This window comes from Mixophyes fleayi, chromosome 5 (genome assembly GCF_038048845.1).
Source record: "Mixophyes fleayi isolate aMixFle1 chromosome 5, aMixFle1.hap1, whole genome shotgun sequence".
Classification (NCBI taxonomy): Eukaryota; Metazoa; Chordata; class Amphibia; order Anura; family Limnodynastidae; genus Mixophyes; species Mixophyes fleayi.
Window position 1 is genome coordinate 271,771,405 of NC_134406.1, and position 20,191 is coordinate 271,791,595.

Genomic DNA, 20,191 nt, shown 5'->3' on the forward strand with positions numbered 1-20,191 from the left:
CTCTGACGGCCTTACCCAAAATGGCCGACGCCTGACACCCCGGCGCCCAGTACTTCAGACACTGTCCTCCAGCACTAGAGTTTATATTCTTATCTCCAGCGTTTCATGTGGTGACTCACGGTGATGACGTAGGTTGGCGCACTGATGATGATGGATCTGCCTACAGCAGTGTGACTTTCATAGCGGTGTGTTCTGTATATTGTCACCAGGTCAGTGTGTTCTGTGTCACTAGGGTCTGTCTGTGTCTCACGTCTTCTACACTGGTCCCAGCATGCACTGCTTCGGCTTTACTACTGGTGTGGAACTACAAGTTCCAGCATGTCCCCTTCATCCTTGGCTCTCTTGCTGTTCTAGTACTACAAGTCTGCAGCCGCTGTCACCTCCCCGCCATCCCCTCCCCGGTCCTGCAGAGTTTTGTGGTCCCTTAAAAATAAACAATGATTTGTAGCTGCTTATTCTCAGGTGAATCCTTTTACACTGTATAGGTCATTGTTAGGGCCTCATCTAGATACTGTGTTCAGTTCTAGAGGCCGTATCTCCTGAAGGATATAAATACATTACAGACTGTACAAAGAAGGGCAGCTATAATGGTGCATGGCCTACAGCACAAAACTTACCCGTAAAGTCTAAAAGATCTTAATATGTATAGTTTGGGGCAGAGAATCGAACGGGGGACATGATAGAAACTTTCTGATATATCCAGGGTTATAACAAGGTGCAGGTGGGAAACATTCTACAAAGGAAGAGAAGTATTAGAACACGAGGACATGTACTGACACTGGGGGGAAGAGAAGTATTAGAACACGAGGACATGTACTGACACTGGGGGGAAGAGAAGTATTAGAACACGAGGACATGTACTGACACTGAGGGGAAGAGAAGTATTAGAACACGAGGACATGTACTGACACTGGGGGGAAGAGAAGTATTAGAACACGAGGACATGCACTGACACTGGGGGGAAGAGAAGTATTAGAACACGAGGACATGTACTGACACTGGGGGGAGGAGAAGTATTAGAACACGAGGACATGCACTGACACTGAGGGGAAGAGAAGTATTAGAACACGAGGACATGTACTGACACTGGGGGGAAGAGAAGTATTAGAACACGAGGACATGTACTGACACTGGGGGGAAGAGAAGTATTAGAACACGAGGACATGTACTGACACTGGGGGGAAGAGAAGTATTAGAACACGAGGACATGTACTGACACTGCAGGGAAGAGAAGTATTAGAACACGAGGACATGTACTGACACTGAGGGGAAGAGAAGTATTAGAACACGAGGACATGTACTGACACTGGGGGGAAGAGAAGTATTAGAACACGAGGACATGCACTGACACTGAGGGGAAGAGAAGTATTAGAACACGAGGACATGTACTGACACTGGGGGGAAGAGAAGTATTAGAACACGAGGACATGTACTGACACTGGGGGGAAGAGTAGTATTAGAACACGAGGACATGTACTGACACTGGGGGGAAGAGAAGTATTAGAACACGAGGACATGTACTGACACTGGGGGGGAAGAGAAGTATTAGAACACGAGGACATGTACTGACACTGGGGGGAAGAGAAGTATTAGAACACGAGGACATGTACTGACACTGGGGGGGAAGAGAAGTATTAGAACACGAGGACATGCACTGACACTGAGGGGAAGAGAAGTATTAGAACACGAGGACATGCACTGACACTGAGGGGAAGAGAAGTATTAGAACATGAGGACATGTACTGACACTGGGGGGAAGAGAAGTATTAGAACACGAGGACATGTACTGACACTGGCGGGAGGAGAAGTATTAGAACACGAGGACATGCACTGACACTGGGAGGAAGAGTAGTATTAGAACATGAGGACATGTACTGACACTGGGGGGAAGAGAAGTATTAGAACACGAGGACATGTACTGACACTGGAGGGAAGAGAAGTATTAGAACACGAGGACATGTACTGACACTGGGGGGAAGAGAAGTATTAGAACACGAGGACATGTACTGACACTGGGGGGAAGAGAAGTATTAGAACACGAGGACATGTACTGACACTGGGGGGAAGAGAAGTATTAGAACACGAGGACATGAACTGACACTGGGGGGAAGAGAAGTATTAGAACACGAGGACATGTACTGACACTGGGGGGAAGAGAAGTATTAGAACACAAGGACATGTACTGACACTGGGGGGAAGAGAAGTAATAGAACATGAGGACATGTACTGACACTGGGGGGAAGAGAAGTATTAGAACACGAGGACATGTACTGACACTGGGGGGAAGAGAAGTATTAGAACACGAGGACATGTACTGACACTGGGGGGAGGAGAAGTATTAGAACACGAGGACATGTACTGACACTGGGAGGAAGAGAAGTATTAGAACACGAGGACATGTACTGACACTGGGGGGAAGTAGGTTCAGAGGAAATGTGAGGAAAAACTCCTTCACAGAAAGGGTAGTGGATAAGTGGAATAACCTCCCATCAGAGGTGGTAGAGGCTAATACAGTAGAGCAACTTAAACATGAATGCGATAGACATAAGGATGTCCTTACTAAGGAGTAGATAGGGCAAGCAGTTATCATCTGCTGGCAAATTCTATGGATCCTTGGCGAGGAGGCTCCATGGGATGTGCGGTACCTGAAACATTGCTGATTTTTCCCTGGCACCCCATAGAGGAGGGGGGAGTCCCCTCTATTCCCACTAATAGTACTTTGATAAGGATTGCCACCATTCATGCTGTATGGCAGGGTCCCATCACTTGTACATCATCGGGACCGGTGGGTGTCTCAAGTACTATGATTGGGAGTACAATAAATATTTAGAATGGTGAACGCCTTAGAAACACACAATGCAGCTTTGAATTCTTCTTTTCTCTATTCCAGGTCTTGTGATGTTTGGGGGGCTGTCTGCATTTAACCAGTGACAGATCTGCTGACAAAGACCCCAGGGGCTCTTGTGAGGACCGTCATGGCCTTGAACACAGTCCTCCGGTAACTTGCGTTACAGTGATCTGTGATTGTTTCAATAAATTTATTTAGTTCAACATCAGACATTTAGGGCTAGATTTACTAAGCTGCGGATTTGAAAAAGTGGGGATGTTGCCTATAGCAACCAATCAGATTCTAGCCTTCATTTATTTAGTACCTTCTACAAAATGACAGCTAGAATCTGATTGGTTGCTATAGGCAACATCCCCACTTTTTCAAAGCCGCAGCTTAGTAAATCTAGCCCTTAGACCTTATACCTCCAGGCATCAAGTTTGTGCATTGTATCATCTAATACTATTGCATGAAAACAGGTCTGAAAATAAAAAACATAGTTCCCTATGACCCTGTTACCACTCGTAGTGTTACTTTTCGTTCAGGAGCATTTCAGTGTGTGACTGTTGATCCTGATCTGAAATATACTATATGGTCAGGAGTTTTTTTCTTTAGGTATTAATACAGTGGGCTCTGACTCCGGTCGCCCCATAAATTATTTGTTATTTGGTGAAGGCACAGTCTGTACCTATATCCCCTTCTGTCTATTTCAGTTCTCTGCAGAGCATCACACCGCGGAGTTTACTTCCTGCCGTCCAGCAGCTACACACATCAGCCGGGCTGCAGAGCTCACACAGAGCCAGCATTGGGCGATCCGGCAGGAAGTCTTATCTGAGAACATATCCCGTCCTGCTGATACAACCTGACGGCTCAACCATCACCATCCAATACAAGGAGCCCCGCAGGATTCTGACTGTAAGAGGCGCCTAATATTTCACTCTTCACATGAGCGCTGCTCCAGTTAACCACTGTGTTATGTGTATCTTCTGTTGAATAATTTTTTTTCTCATTTCTAGTGATTAAAGGTCATCAGTCCCCTACAGATAGTTAAATAAACATGCACTGTGTTTTATTTTCCACATTTTGTTCAGCTAATGCTCAGATATTGATTAGAGAGATGTTAACTTAATTCACACCAGCACTGTGAGTTCCAGATATTGGAAAAAATATATTTCAGGATTTAACTGGTAAATTCATTATAAAAATGAGGGACTATTATTAAAACTTTTTATATGTAACTGTTTAGAAAAGGTGGCGTTAAGCATCCAATTAAAGAATCTGGTTGGTTTGTATGGACCACGCAGCTTTTTCTGCAGTTATCTGTAGATCCATTGGGTTTTATGCTCTTGCCATCATCAGTATATCATGTATCACATTGCTTGTATATATATAGAATGGTGATGACTTGTTTATATATCCATCCATCCATCAGGGGATTCTAGAACAGATCTGTCCATCTATACAGAGCCAAAAATAGAACCAGATTTCAGGGTTCACTTATACTGAACTATATTATTTATTTAGCAGCTAATAGGGGTGGACAATCATTCTTAATTAATTCTACTTCTCATGTATATAAAATAGAGCCCCAGATCACCCTGTGACCCCGTGTTACCTAAATCGCAAAGCCAGTTCCTCACCGTTGACCTTACTCGACTCAATCATATGGAAGTGATAGAGACGGATTATGTCCTCCGGTGTTGAGAGCTCTGCCCCTTAGGTAACATGGAGGTCACTGAAGGGTGACCCCTGTGCCCCCTAAAAATGGCGTCATTAATGATCACCTCCTAATTACTGAAACCTGTGGATGGATTCCAGCCCTCAATAGAGCAGTTGTACATCTTACCCATAGATGGTCAATAACGCCCGATCTGTATCTGTGTCCTCTCACCAGATGCCCTTAGACATCACCACGCTATCGGAGGAGCAGCGGAAGGCCCGGCTACGACTGAGGAACCAGCCCAAAAAGGGCAGCGCCACCAAGGAGAAGGAGCTCTATGATGATTTGAATTTGGATCAATATAGTAAATTTTGGAAGAAAAAATAAAACTTTTTGCAAAATGTTCTGTACATTAATGTAATTTACAACAGGGAATAATTAATAAACTTTTTCTATTCACAATGACATGGATTTTGTATGATTAACCCACACGCAATTACTGACGACTGGATGATGTTATTCCAGGCTAGACCAAACCATGTGGACACTAACTATATTATCATGAGTTTTGTATTTGCCAAGTCAGTATCCCCTTATATAATGGGGTGCTCAATCAAAATGTTTTGTGTTGCATTTGCATCCTAATTCTTTATCTTTGACATTGTCTTCCTCACTGCCATAGGGGAAACTGTCTGTCTGTGGTTGCTATGCAGGAGCGTCCATAGCAAATTAAGCAAAATGTCACACTGTGTGGAGATGCACACTTACTTTATGAAGATGCCACAGAAGAAGGAATGCTGGGATGCCCCAATCCATACAGAGGGGGCAGTGTGGTGCAGAAAATGAATGTATGTTGGTTGCTAAGCAGCATCGTGCATAGCAACCACAAGGGGTACATGCCGTATCAGTGACTGCAGCAAGCCGCTACTGAGGACTGGGCGCAGGAGAGTTTATGTATTAATATTAATACATCTTCCCCCACATACATTTCATTTATACAAAAAGAACACATTTATGTGGTTAAAAGTGATTTAATGAGAATTACTGTCTTTTGTGGAAATCTCTAAAAATATCTGTGGGAGTAGATCAGTAACACCCACTGTAAATGTAACCAGAGACTCCTTCTCCACCCCCACATAGAGCCACATGTAAAATGCCAGATAGTAGTGCATGGTCAAAATGGACACAGCGGAGGCGGCCATTTCTGGGCTAAGTGCCTCAGTGATGTCAATGGTTGCTCAGAGATTGATGCAGTCCTCATATATTGGGTAGATGTACAATATAGTCACATCCACTGTGTGTAGGTTTGTTCTTTATCATATCTCTAAATATATTAACCTATTATATAATATCGCTTCTGCTCTATGCATCACCCTAAACCAGACGTTCTCAAAACTTTTTTGGGCTCGCCCCTTTTTTGATGTTTATCACCCTTACATGCCCTAGAGTAGGACTCTATAGTTGTTGACAAACTAAAAGTCCCAGCATGTACTGATGCCCATCTACTGGCAAAGCATGCTGGGACTTGTAGTTTCAGAACACCAGGAGGGTTTGGCCAGGTCTGCCCTAGAGCCCAGCTTACACCATTGTGATATTTCCCGATACTTTATGTTTCTCAGTAGGGGACCTGATACTGTCTGTCCTGTCCCAGTAATTCTAAATTAAATTGACGGATCACCGAGGTTTTCCTCACTGATAATATTCTCCACATCTCAGCCCCCTGCCCATAACCAAGATGGACGCGGCCGCACCGCCGCCGGTCACGTGACCCGGCCCTCGCCTCGCACCCGGAAGTGAGTGTGTCCTGCTGTCTTCCGTCCGGGAAATCTGACTGAGTGATCGGTGTGTGGTGAGAGGAGGGTCGGCCAGGTAGGGGGTCTGTGCGGGGGCTCAGGATATAACTGGACAGAGGTCTCTGTGGGGTCATCCTGTGCTATCTGGGGTTCCCACTTATTCCCCATGTCCTGGAGGCTGAATCACTGGCTGCAATTAAATGAAATACACGAACTAATACAGACAAGTTTTATTGCGACTGGAAAATACATGGGAAAAGCAGAAATAATAATATAACATTGAAAACGAGTTAGGTTGTTATAATAATGTATATGAATTAATATGTATATCTGGTATATAAAATCCATTTCTATATAGTGTATATCAAACCAAGGCTAATATATCAATACACTACATGTGAAACTCCAGAATAATATATACTGTCAAAGTCAGAGTAATACACTTATTTAATGTAATTTGACCTAGAATTATCTATACACTGTTTATTGAACCCAGAATAATCCATTAATTCGGCAACAATACTCAGCGTGGTCATAGAGGGGCAGTAATGTCACTCCTGTACAATATATATACACATATTCATTCCCTTGACCAAACCTGTCGATTCCATCTACGCAACATCACCCGCATCCGTCCCTTTCTCTCTCAGGATGCCACCAAAACTATCATCCACACAGTCATCATCTCCCGCCTGGATTATTGTAACCTCCTCCGTACTGGCCTCCCCCACTCCCATCTCTCCCCCCTCCGCTCTATACTCAATGTGGCCGCAAGACTCATCTTCCTCTCACGTCGCTCCTCCTCTGCCTCCCCTCTCTGCCTTGCCTTACACTGGCTTCCCTTCCCCTACAGAATCCTTTTCAAGCTCCTCACCGCCACTTACAAAGCTCTCTCCCAGTCCACTGCCCCCTATATCACTAGCCTCCTCTCCATTCACACTCCTGTCCGCTCCCTGCGCTCGCCCAACGACCGCCGCCTCTCCTCCACCCTTATCACCTCTTCCCACTCCAGAATCCAAGACTTTTCCCGTGCGGCCCCCTTCTCTGGAACGACCTCCCTCGTTCCATCCGTCTCTCTCCTACTCTGTGCTCCTTCAAACGTGCACTCAAAACTCACCTCTTCCTCAAAGCCTACCAACCATCCACTTAACCCCCATCTCCTCCACTCATTCTCCCCTCTCTCCCATTCCCTCAACTGGCTCCTCTTGTGTCTGTTCTGTTTACCCTCCTTTAGGATGTAAGCTCGTATGAGCAGGGCCCCCTCCCCTCCTGTCTCCTCACCCATTCTTCTGCTCCGCCGTAGCCTGCCCGGAGTTTCTGAAGTATTGGTACTTGTTGTTTATTGTTCTGTATGGTTTCACCCTGTATAGTCTACTGTTTGTACTGTGTGCGGCGCTGCGGAAACCATGTGACGCCTAACAAATAAATTATAATAATATATAATGAGCAGCGATGTCACTCCTGTACAATATAACACATATTATATGTGTTATATATGGAGTTGGCAATCAATGTGGAAGAATTAGAAGATACATATGTACTTTAATTAGGTTGTTACAATGTACCAAAGTTGTATGTCAGTGCTGATTCCTTCATGTCATTTGTGTTGTGGTTTATACACTGAGCCCAGTTGTGTATAAAACGGTTGCATATGAAACATAGTATTTGAAGCGTTTTTTTCACTGTCTCTTACAGCCCCATCGCTCACAATGTTTGGCTCATCCAGAGGGGGCGTCCGAGGGGGACAAGACCAATTTAACTGGGAAGATGTGAAGACTGACAAACAACGTGAAAATTACCTGGGTAAGGAGACAGGAAATCTTTGGTCTATATTTACGTGTGGCCAATAGATGGCGGACTTTCTTGTTGGAGCAATTGTTACCCATTTTGCAGCCATCCAGTAATTATTGGAACGGATCAATGACGGGATCAGTATAGGCTTATCCGCCTAGTTACAATATATTTATGCACTGAGAGATTTGTGTGATATTGGTGGGCTTACACCGACTGCTAAGACTCATTATTCACCCCCTCAGTGAGCAGAGTACTAATTATAGATGATCCATAGGCTAAAAGGACTGTTTATTTACATGGCATTCATAGAAAACAGATAATGGGCTATACAAAGAGCAGAGGGGTGCATGCTACATTTATGGCTAATCTTATATTACCATCACGTTTAACACCAGTCTTAGGGGCAGATTCAATTGAGAAAAAATCTGCTCGAGGTGTCTCCGGAACGGTCTCGCATGGATTTTTTTTGCAGAAATCTCATTCATTTTTGAGAGGTGCGAGCAAAATGTGCAGCGTTACTCAATCGCTACCTGCTCTGTTAGAGCAGCACCTCTGTCCTGCTGAGGAGCGAGAGAGCGCGTGGGGGACATAAATGGGATTATACACTCCAGTTATCTCATGTATGTGATTCAGCCCCGTAATACCCAGTAATACACATCCTTTGCTATATGTTAATGCTCTCTCCGTGCATTGTTTCCTGGGAAATTTTGGGTGAGTTAGTTATCTCTCCCTAGATGGGTTTCTCGATCAAACAATTGTAAGCTGAGGGTGAGGTCACCCGTCCTACCAGCTGAAGAAATAAAATGTTACTAGTATACATCATGGGAGCCGCACAGTCCATCTCTCTCTACTGTAGGAGATGAGATAATAATTCTAGTACCTGTCTGTTGGTGCAGGAAACTCACTCATGGCTCCAGTTGGAAGGTGGCAGAAGGGAAGAGACCTGACTTGGTACACAAAGGAAAAGTCTGGCGGGGAGAAGCTAAGCAGAGACCAGGAGCTGGCGGCAGTGCGAGAAGCAGAAGAGAAAGCCATGATGACCGCGCTGTGAGTATTGTTGCTGACGTTGACCGCGCTGTGAGTATTGTTGCTGACGTTGACCGCGCTGTGAGTATTGTTGCTGACGTTGACCGCGCTGTGAGTATTGTTGCTGACGTTGACCGCGCTGTGAGTATTGTTGCTGACGTTGACCGTGCTGTGAGTATTGTTGCTGACGTTGACCGTGCTGTGAGTATTGTTGCTGACGTTGACCGCGCTGTGAGTATTGTTGCTGACGTTGACCGCGCTGTGAGTACTGTTGCTGATGATGACCACGCTGTGAGTATTGTTGTTGACGTTGACCGCGCTGTGAGTACTGTTGCTGATGATGACCGCGCTGTGAGTACTGTTGCTGATGATGACCGCGCTGTGAGTATTGTTGCTGATGATGACCGCGCTGTGAGTATTGTTGCTGATGATGACCGCGCTGTGAGTATTGTTGCTGATGTTGACCGCACTGTGAGTATAGTTGCTGATGTTGACCGCGCTGTGAGTATAGTTGCTGATGTTGACCGCGCTGTGAGTATAGTTGCTGATGTTGACCGCGCTGTGAGTATTGTTGCTGATGATGACCGCGCTGTGAGTATAGTTGCTGACGATGACCTCAATGTGAGTATTGTTACTGACAGCTAGTGGAACCAGCTAAAACTATGTTGTTGTTAATGGACATCGATCGGCGGCTGCTGACGGTGGGGCTGCAGACACAATCACAGCAGCATGAGCAGGACAGAATACAGAGCAATAGGAGCCGCTGTGGAGGGGGGAGAATTTCCTGTGTAGAACCGCGGAATTACTACATATTCTGACTATAACTATGCTGCAATTCTCTGGTGATCATACAGGATAATACTCATATTGTGGTGTGTTTTCTTTTAGAGGCTACAAGAGTGTGACACGACAGCCCAAAGGGATCAGCAAAGAGGTAAGAAATGGCCGCCTCGTTCTATAATGATTACTTGTTCCTGGAATACAGAAATGTCCTTTCTGAGTTTCCCGGATTAAAGCTCACGGGGTTGTTCTGTTTCAGCATAATGTAGTGTTATTAAAAAATCATTTAGAAGTTCCTGCTGCATCATCCAGCCAGGTCTGTGCTGCAGAATTCTGTCACTCATCAGTCACGTGATGTCCATCACCACATTACTGCCAAGGTTGGAATACAGTGCGTCTCGTGGTCAAATGCTCATTCATGAGCAATGTGGGCGGCAGGAGACCTGGAATTCTTATCCGTCTGTCCTGAAAGTCTCTCGGTGTCATTCTTTTTTTAAATATATTAAACTTTTTTTGCAATAAAAGTAGGGGGTGAGGAGAGGTATAGAAAAAAAGCAAGGTATGTGTTTATAGGTATATGGGAGACTACAAGAGGGGCAGTCTGGAAGCGTCAGATTCGTGATATTCCATATCAGGGCGTGGATGTTTCACCAGGTACTCACAAAAGGCTCACCGTATGTGAAGGACAGACCCATCCTGCCCACAGTTTCTCCAGCAAGATTTTGAATATTCTGGATAAATCGGGTGGGGACAAAGTACCACTTGTAGAGCAGTTTGTAAATGCTTTCTGTAATCCTAATGCATATGGAACTCTTGCCAATCCTTTCCTTAAATTTCAGTGTCATTTTATAGTCTTGGTGGCTTTGATGAAATAGTACGGGGAGAAGAGTGTAAAGCATCTTACAGACAGACAGACATACATTATTCAGCAATAAGGGGGATACATAGAGCCTGATCCATTAAGAAACGCAAAGCGAACATATTGTGGGGGGGTTTTCACATAAATCAGGCATACGCGTCTGTATACAACAGGGAGTGGATATAAAGATATGTCTGGTGATTAATACGGGTCTAGGTCCGCTCTGCTCTAACGGACATCACACTGCAGTATACGTCCAACACATATGTGGAATATAAAGTCACAAAACAAAAAAAATTATTTATTGTCACCTGCACATAATATAGTCATTAATAACAAAGCATTAAAAAATAATAAAATGCTTTTTTATTTTTCATTTTGTTTTCTTCCATAAAATACATTTATTAAAATGTTATTAATGTACTGTACGTAAAAAAAAAACATTTTTATAGTTACTGCTGTTTGCAGACACATGTTCTAGCTGTATACACAGCCGTCATTACTATCTGCTCTTACACCTGACCTGTAGCTGGTGCAAGAGATGCGACAGAAAACACGTAACTTAGAGATGCCCATAGCTTGAATCAAACGTTGCTGTCTGCGCTCCAGCTTGGCGAGCCATTACTGTACACTGACTATGTGCATACGCCCAGTCCCCTCCCTGTTCTGCCACTAAAACCTTAGGCTGTAGTAAGGGTCCTTTGTGCTTGAAGATGAATTGACCGTTTCTGTGCTCACTGGCGCGTAGTCCACTTCTAGGCGTGCACAGAGCGATTTTACGCAAAATATGGCACATATATTTATTTACGTCCCTCAATATATAGGATTTCCAATATATGTCATTCTCCAGTATTCTGTCAGTTCAATTAAAACTCAAAAGAAACTCTGAGTGCACAGGTCCCTGTCACCCTCACCCGTCTGCTGCTGCGGCCAGATCTGATTGGCCACTTCCAAACCGTTGGGCAAGCAGGATTGGGAGACTGAATACAATATGGGTCCCCAGTCAAACGCACCTTAAGAAATGACATGTTTCTCTATGTTCTTTTTGCGTGTTCCGTGTGAGAGATGAGTTCCGTGGGGAGATTTTATTTTTTTCCTGTGCAGGTTAGTCTTCCTGGGCCTGATTCATTAAGGAAAGTAAAGCATAAAAAAAAGGAGTAACTTTGCACTTTGGCAAAACCATGTTGTATTGGAGGGGGAGGTAAATTTAAAATGTGAGGACAGATTTATAGTTGGGGTAGGGCATGTCCTAGATCAACTTTAAATGTCAGTGTACAAATGAAGCTATCACGTATATATGTGTTACATGAAAATACAGCCAGTTTTTATCTTGGGTGCAAAATAATAAACTAATTTTATCCCTTGCATTGTAACATGGTTTTGCCATGGTGTAAAGTTACTCATTTTTTTACTTTCATTTCCTTAATGAATCAGACCCCCTGTCTGTAAGTGACAGACATCATTTCGGAGTGTGAAATGTCTGATAATAGTTTGCAGTTGGCTGTTTATTAATTGTAAATCCACTGTGAGATACCTGAGGTTGTATCAGGTTATAGGAACATCTGTGCAGGGTAGGAATAATACAGTTTTCCACAGATAAAGAACAGCTCAGCAGTTATGTATAGCTGTTATATAATATACAGTAGTTATGTATAGCTCTTATATAATATATATAATAGTTCTACTCTAGTTACTTCCTGTGTGTTATTAGGAGTTTGCTGAAGCCTGTAAGCGGGAAGGATCGGAGAGAGATGAAAGGAACGTGGACCGAGTTCTTGGCCTGGGAAGCTCCAGGTAATGTTTAATATTTAGACACCTAAACTTAAAATTTGTAATTATCATATATATAAGCATGGTGTTAAAATGTGTTGGGCCTGGACCACTAGCGCCACAGCTCACTGTCCATTATATAGACCCCAGTAACTGTTTGTTTTATGTATTGTGTCCCTTTCACTGTTTGTGTTGTAATCGTCCAGTCTTTATATTTCTGTTACTTAAGAGACTGCAAGTCAGTTACATAGACCTACGTACTCGGTGCTGTCTGTTACCCCTTGTTATAGAGTGATGTGAAGGTTCCGACACAAGTGATTTAACGTCCCCCTCGTTTAGATACAACACATATAGTTATTGTGGATTTATTTAATCACTGGTCATTATTCCCGCAGTGTTTCTGGCACACGTCTGACACTTTCCAAAGAAGACAAGGAGGCTACGAAGATGGGTTTCTCCATCTTTACTGTAAGTTTTATTTATTTGTACTTTTCCCAGATATGTTCTACTATTTATACCTGTACTTGTAAGTTCAGGTAAGAGGGCTGCATATTATTCAGCGTAATACCATGGGGTACTTTCTGAAATGCAGAAGAAATAAGTGATGTTGAGTGTTGTAGCCAATCGGATTCCGTTATTTTTCTTGCACAGTTCGGAAAATGAAATCTGATTGGCTGCTGTATACAGCTCCGCCTGTCTCCGCCAGTTCTCATACCGGAAAAGGATTTGTGAATTCATTCCCTTATGTTTAAAGTGGATTTCTGTGGATTTCCTTTTACTAAGAAGAAATTGTAAATGTCATTTAGAGATTGGGGCGGTTGTGTGACCCAGGGAGCTGACGCAAAGTCACAGAAGATCTGATAAATAAAAATGTATCTCATCCAAATTACACAGCACCAGAAAACCGGAGAACGGACGGATGTACCCGATGAGAAGAGTAAGCCGGATACAGCAGAGGAAGAGAAGACGACTAGGTGATTATAGGTCTATAACATCGCTGCCTCATCTCCGTTTCTGACCAATCTAATGCTACATTCGTTTAATTCAGGCAGATTCAGCAACAATCTGCTCTGAGGAGAAGGATCAAAATGTAATTACAGCTCCTTCATTTTCATCAATACATATTGTATATCTAATTATGTAACGACGCCGGTGTGTATTAGTGCGAGGACTAAAGGACTGTCTAAAAAGTCCCTGTGGAACTGCCTTCTATCAGCGCTGTTGAAATGTAGTTCCACACGTCGCTGCCGCCCTCCGTACCCTACGCTACAGTCGCACTTGCCCCCGCCGCTGCTAACTGTATATATGCTATTTACCCCACGCGCCGCCTCATGCCCCCGCACCGCTGTCGGCTTTCCTGCATATATTGTATCCTAAAAGAAACATTTTTAATGCAGTGATATGGGATTGTTATCATCCTACCAGCTAATCCCTGAGAAACGTCCCCCCACGGGCTGTGATAGACCATGAACAGCTCACACTATTATAATGTACAGTGTTATTATTAGACACAGCGGTGAGAGAAGGGATTGTAGACCGCCCAGCCCTCGCGTCGGAGCCTCGCGCTCACTGCCGGTGTCTGTTTTACAGGTCAGAGAGCAAGAAAAGGGCCAAGAAAGAGAAAAAGAAGAAGAAGAAAAAAGAGAAGAAGCATAAGAAGGAGAAACGTCGCCGGGCAGATTCCTCCTTGGACGAAGCAGAGAGGTGAGGTCACCACAACGTAACACTGAGCCCCGAGAGCAGTTCTCTCCCCTAATGAGAAGTCTTAGTAAATCTATCCCCCCCCCCCGGCTGCGGACAGAACGTTTAATCCTCCGTCACTTGACCATATAGTGCGAAGCGATCTGCACGGGTGTAACCTGCTGATGACGGACAGATGGCGCACTTCTCGGGGCTGGATGTAAATCCTTCTCCCACTGAACAGAAGAGTCTTCAGATCAATGTCACGTTAGATACACATTGCTAGAGATTGTATCTAAACCACTAAGGATATTAGGCATATCTTTATGGATCCTGATTCAACAGTAGTATCCCTTTATCTTTATATGCCTGTAATTTATATGTGTTCGTTGGCTGATTGGAACCAGGTAAGTGTCAGACATTCCAGTCAGCCACTATAAATGTGTCAGTAACTAAAGGGCGACCTGTACGGTCTGTGTAAAGGATTCATTCATTAAATCCCTCCCCTGTCTCCAGTGGTTGGCTGGATACTTTCTCTATTTGGTACAATTACCCAATCACTTGTCTTCTCTTGTCCAGACTGTTGCATCCTCCTCCTCACCGGTCTCCCTGCTCCCATCTCTCACCACCCCAATCCATCCTTAATGCTGCTGCCAGTCATCATTTTCTCATCGCTCTTTTTCTGCCTCCTCTCAGTCTCTTCACCGGCTCCCTCAGTCCTGTCCAAACTTCTTACCCTCATCTATAAATCCCTCAGCTGAACCCCTCTGCTGTACACCTCCAACCTCCTCTCCCTCCCGCCCTCTTCATTCTCCTCCTCACACAAAGCTGAACCCCTCTGCTGTACACCTCCAATCTCCTCTCCCTCCCGCCCTCTTCATTCTCCTCCTCACACAAAGCTGAACCCCTCTGCTGTACACCTCCAACCTCCTCTCCCTCCCGCCCTCTTCATTCTCCTCCTCACACAAAGCTGAACCCCTCTGCTGGACACCTCCAACCTCCTCTCCCTTCCGCCCTCTTCATTCTCCTCCTCACACAAAGCTGAACCCCTCTGCTGTACACCTCCAACCTCCTCTCCCTTCCGCCCTCTTCATTCTCCTCCTCACACAAAGCTGAACCCCTCTGCTGTACACCTCTAACCTCCTCTCCCTTCCGCCCTCTTCATTCTCCTCCTCACACAAAGCTGAACCCCTCTGCTGTACACCTCCAACCTCCTCTCCCTCCCGCCCTCTTCATTCTCCTCCTCACACAAAGCTGAACCCCTCTGCTGTACACCTCCAACCTCCTCTCCCTTCCGCCCTCTTCATTCTCCTCCTCACACAAAGCTGAACCCCTCTGCTGTACACCTCCAACCTCCTCTCCCTTCCGCCCTCTTCATTCTCCTCCTCACACAAAGCATACTACTGGATGGTCCCTCACCATTTGTTTGATGGATGCTCCTTGCAAGGAGTTCAGAATGTCTCTACTTGTAGTGGAACTTGCAGAAGACTCCTCCAAGTTCACATCAGGAAGACTGAAGTCTCCCACAATTATTACCTCTCCTTTTAAAGCCATTTTATTGATGATCTGCAATAAGTTCCTGTCCAGTTCTTCTTCCTGATTGGGTGGTCTATAGATCACCCCAGTACGGAGAATAACCTTCTCCCCCGTTTCTATGGTCACCCAAAGGGCCTACTTTATATTAAAGTAGTATTTATGCTTTTTTCACATTGCTTCTCCTCCGATTCTTCCCACTCGGTGCTTCCTAAATAAAGTATATTATCACCAAATAATATTTTTTGTACAAATGCGCCTTTTGAGCTCTGTGCACGGGTGTAGGCCTTAGAGCACCTTCTGGCACAATGTTAGTGACAGCACAGTTGGTGTTTAGCTGCTGTGATCTTGTCACTAGTGTATAACACCTTGTACTATGCAAAAATAAAAGGCTGTAACTAGAATACCGTCTGTACTGCCATAATATAGAGATTTATGTCCCTACATCTTCCAGCATGTGCCACCAGATGGAGCTATTGTACAGTGTACTGATCAGTTACAGGCAGTGTAACCGCTGTGCATTATACCAGATACCATGTTTAGTGCTGAAGGAGTTAACTTTTTCTTAACTTTCTAGTAAGTAAAAGAGGAAATGATTAATTTTGAGCAACAAGTTCCGACTGTCTCAGCTCACGTGGTGTAAGAAGCATCTGGTGATATACAGGAAAGTAATAAATGGGTATTGTACACGGACTTCCTCCAATTGCTGCATTTGCTGACTCAGCGATACTGTATTAGTTTATGTGCTCTGTATGTACGGTATGGATGCACCAAGCAAAGGATCATTATGGTATTACTAAGGGGCATTTAGCACAGTTCTATTTCAGCCAACCAAATCCTTCTGTCTTCGTTGTTTATTTATCTATAACTTTGGATGTGGGACAGACTTTTACAGAATGACAGCATGCACAAAGCAACTTTTTATAGAATTTCAGAGCAAACACGGTAACACCACTCCCCCTACAACTTTGGACGCAGGGTCCATCAGCGTCCTCTGCATCCCCTCAATCTAAAGATATAAATTAATAAATAAAAAAAGGTGAAAGTGCTGCACATAAGGGGTATAAATAAATATATGTGTTGTACATAGAACACATGAGTGTTCCAGTCCAGCCATAAGGCCAGGGCAGAAGAAGTGTGAGCGCCCCCTTGCTGCTTGGCTTCAGGCTGACAGTCCCTGCTAGCACATTACTACCTTCGATCTTAGCCAAGAGGCTGAGAATCGTGAACGTGTCCAAATGGCCCATAGGAACCAATTTCCCATAGGACAGGGCTCAACAAATATTTTAGAATCTAGGAGCCAGCCTAAAACCAGGCAAATTACATTCCTTCTATCCACATAATTCTCTATCTCTCTCTCCAATTTGTCTGTCCCCTCTCACCCCCTCCTCTGCATCACTGCCCACTAAATGCCCTTCTCCATCCATTGCCCTCCAAATCCCTTTCCTATCTCCATCCTGTCCTCATCACCACCCTGCCCCCGTAAAGTCCCCTCCGTCATTAAAATCATGAATCCCTGCATCAATCATCGGTGACTGCTCCATTGTGCATTATTATAACACCCTCCCCGGTTACCTACCATCCTATTGTTAACCCCTAACTTACCACCGTGCTGCCATACATCTGTGCACAGCCCTGCGTTCTGGGGCGTCCATCAGATGCTCTCCTCTTAAAGTGTTTGTGTGTAGATTCTAAGCTCTATTGAGGCAGGGACTGATGTGAATGGTTAGTGTTTGTACAGCGCTGTGTAATGTCGTTGCTATATAAATATCCGTTAATATATTAAGCAGGATGAATGTTAGAATCTAGCGCTGTAGATTACAGGACACTTTTCTTGTGCATCAGTTTTCATAAATGTGTCTGATCAGATACAGTGTTCTCCATCCACCGGGTGTAACGTGTGAATACAAGGGATGAACGAACGGACACTACGGAGCTTGGTATGTTTGTGCTTGTGACACGTCTCCAGGTTGCGGTGGTCATACATCCATGTTTGTACACATCATGCTTGGAAGAAGACAGAGAATAGTCTAACAAGCAGTTCTTCATTATTGTAAAGTTTCTTTGTGAGACCTGTCCTAAAACTCTGGAAGTCTTTGTCTCCCGATTGGTCAGGACCATGTTCTAAATTCCTGCACTTTTACCCTTTTCCCCCAAAGCCTTTGTCATCGTTTTGTTTGTTTTTTTCCTCTCCCAGCTGACAAAAGCCTCAGTGTTTAACGTGACAGCCTGACCTGTTCTCTTCTATTGAAAGGTGCAGAAGAACGGGCTCCCCCAGAGGTAATTCATCATCGTCTCGTCACCCTGGAGCCGGCAGAGCTGACAGCCATTCATCAGAGGAGGGAGACTTGGCCAGGACTCGGAGCACACAGCGTCCTGACACCCTTTCTTCCAACGACAGTTCCCCTCGCCGGCTGGCACGGACCCCCGCCGAGGCCGACAGCCGGAGCCGTGACAGAGAACAGCGCACTCGCTCCCACAGGAGGAGGAGGTCACAGTCTCCCCGTGGGGACAAACGGCGGCACGACACGGACTCTGACGATTAATTAAGGAAAGGGCGCATCAGGGTGAATTGGGGGAGAAGGCTATGTGTGGTCGGCCTGACCGTGGGGAACCTTCAGTATTAAGCCCATGTCTCAGGGACCAATGGTTTATACGTAGTGCATGTGAGAGATGTGCTGTAGGTTGGATGCAGATATCACTAAGCAATATATTGTAATATACACATAGAAGACCCTGAATGCTGATTCCGGAGATCTGGAGCTTTGTCTAGTTTGTGCGTTGTGAGGCCTAGTTTCATTTTCTCTTCCTTTTGTTGTAGTTTTTATTGTATTGTGTGTTGTTAGAAGCCCTTTCAGCGGCCTCTTATTTGTCCCAGCAGGTGAGGGTCCCAGCGAGGTAGTTTTTACAGATATGGTGCCCTCCACAGAGGGGGTTTTCCCCAAACTGTTTTTGTCTGTTCTTTGAATCTGTTTTTAATGTATTTTGCATACATGGGTTTTTCATTTTCCATATATATATATATATATATATATTATTTTCCTCGTAACTTGTAAATTAAAACTGCATTAAAAGGATCAATATGTTTTACTAAGTGCGGCTGTTTTGTTTGTTTTTTGTTATACATGTTAGTTAACTGTTGGACTGGAAACAGACGGTAAATAGGTCCCGGAATATGTTCTGCGTCGGTTAAAATTAATATTTTGTGACCTGACACATCCTCAGTCAGGGTAACAAGTGGGGTCATTTAAGGGAGTAAAAATTATCTCCATGTGCATCATCACATGATCATGAGGACTCATGTCCCTGTTTTCATGGGACAGCCCCTTTTTGCCACCTGAGACGGACAATGATAGCGGAGGACGGTAGGTTGCAATGAGCCGCACACTATTGCGCTCTGCAGCAATAGAATCTTACATGTACACTTGTGAACTGTACCGAACCAAAGATGCCTTTTCATATGTGGTCAAGGTGTTCTTTAATTTAGTGGCAGCATCATCTTTATAAACACATTTTTTTTATTTACAACTAAATGTAATTCTGTCCACATATTAACTGCTCAGCATATTAGTCCCTCTCTGTGTACAGCTATATCTTTTGTAAATAACCCTAAAAATAAGTAACTTTTTATCTGTCGGCTCCGAGTTGTTTATTTCGCTCTCATTTCTTATAATGATCGTGATGCAGGAGAGGATTCTGGGTAAAGGGATTAATCAGACATATCTAATCCATAGAGAGCAATGCCTCCGTGGTTACAATAAACAGAGAAACGACAAATGGGGGAAAATAAGATGAATATTTATATAGCACCAGAAAATTCCGAAGCGCTTTACAGTTGGGAACAAACAGTAATTAAACAATACTGTGTAATACAGACAGACAGAGAGGTAAGAGGGCCCTGCCCACAAGCTTACAGTCTGGTTTTTAAGATGATTTAATATTAAGTAATGGAAACACTTTGTCCAGGTATCTCCCCCCCCCCCCCAGCCAGTGCCCCCCACCCCGCCCCCCACCCAGCTGAGGGGGGTAGTTCTGAATGGGGAGGGTGTGGGGCAGGAGTGTTCAGGGTAACTCTATTACAGACTGTTGGGTGGGAGATAGCAGGGGCAGGAGAGGTCTTGTTAAACTCATCCTATGTCAAAGCATTGACTCTAAATACGATATATGTGGGCACCAGAGTGGCCTAGTGGTTAGTACTTCTGCCTCACAGCACTGAGGTCATGAGTTCGATTCCCGACCATGGCCTTATCTGTGTGGAGTTTGTATATTCTCCCCGTGTTTGCGTTGGTTTCCTCTGGGTGCTCCGGTTTCCTCCCACACTCCAAAAACATACTGGTAGGTTAATTGGCTGCTATCATATTGACCTTAGTCTCTCCCTCTCTGTCTGTCTGTGTGTGTCTATATTAGGGAATTTAGACTTTAAGCTCCAATGGGGCAGGGACTGATGTGAGTGAGTTCTCTGTACAGCG

At 44.5% G+C, this 20,191-nt stretch overlaps 2 protein-coding genes across 3 annotated transcripts; both read left to right on the forward strand.

Annotated features, from left to right (window-relative positions):
* The first annotated feature begins 102 nt into the window (after window positions 1-102).
* On the forward strand, window positions 103-4,950 carry MRPL55 (mitochondrial ribosomal protein L55). 2 transcript variants are annotated; one of them, XM_075214141.1, is made up of 4 exons: window positions 103-209; window positions 2,891-2,998; window positions 3,541-3,742; window positions 4,722-4,950. In XM_075214141.1, exons 2-4 carry the CDS (start codon window positions 2,976-2,978, stop codon window positions 4,872-4,874), a joined length of 378 nt encoding a protein of 125 aa, XP_075070242.1. In that variant the 5' UTR covers window positions 103-209; window positions 2,891-2,975; the 3' UTR covers window positions 4,875-4,950. The 2 variants fall into 2 exon arrangements, with proteins under 2 accessions (XP_075070242.1, XP_075070243.1); XM_075214142.1 differs by having other exon boundaries at window positions 133-185.
* A 1,306-nt stretch (window positions 4,951-6,256) lies between these two features.
* C5H1orf35 (chromosome 5 C1orf35 homolog) lies at window positions 6,257-18,816 on the forward strand. The gene is made up of 9 exons (XM_075214144.1): window positions 6,257-6,356; window positions 7,976-8,083; window positions 8,971-9,121; window positions 9,989-10,034; window positions 12,451-12,533; window positions 12,905-12,977; window positions 13,404-13,483; window positions 14,100-14,213; window positions 17,977-18,816. Exons 2-9 carry the CDS (start codon window positions 7,990-7,992, stop codon window positions 18,266-18,268), a joined length of 933 nt encoding a protein of 310 aa, XP_075070245.1. The 5' UTR covers window positions 6,257-6,356; window positions 7,976-7,989; the 3' UTR covers window positions 18,269-18,816.
* Window positions 18,817-20,191: the final 1,375 nt, after the last annotated feature.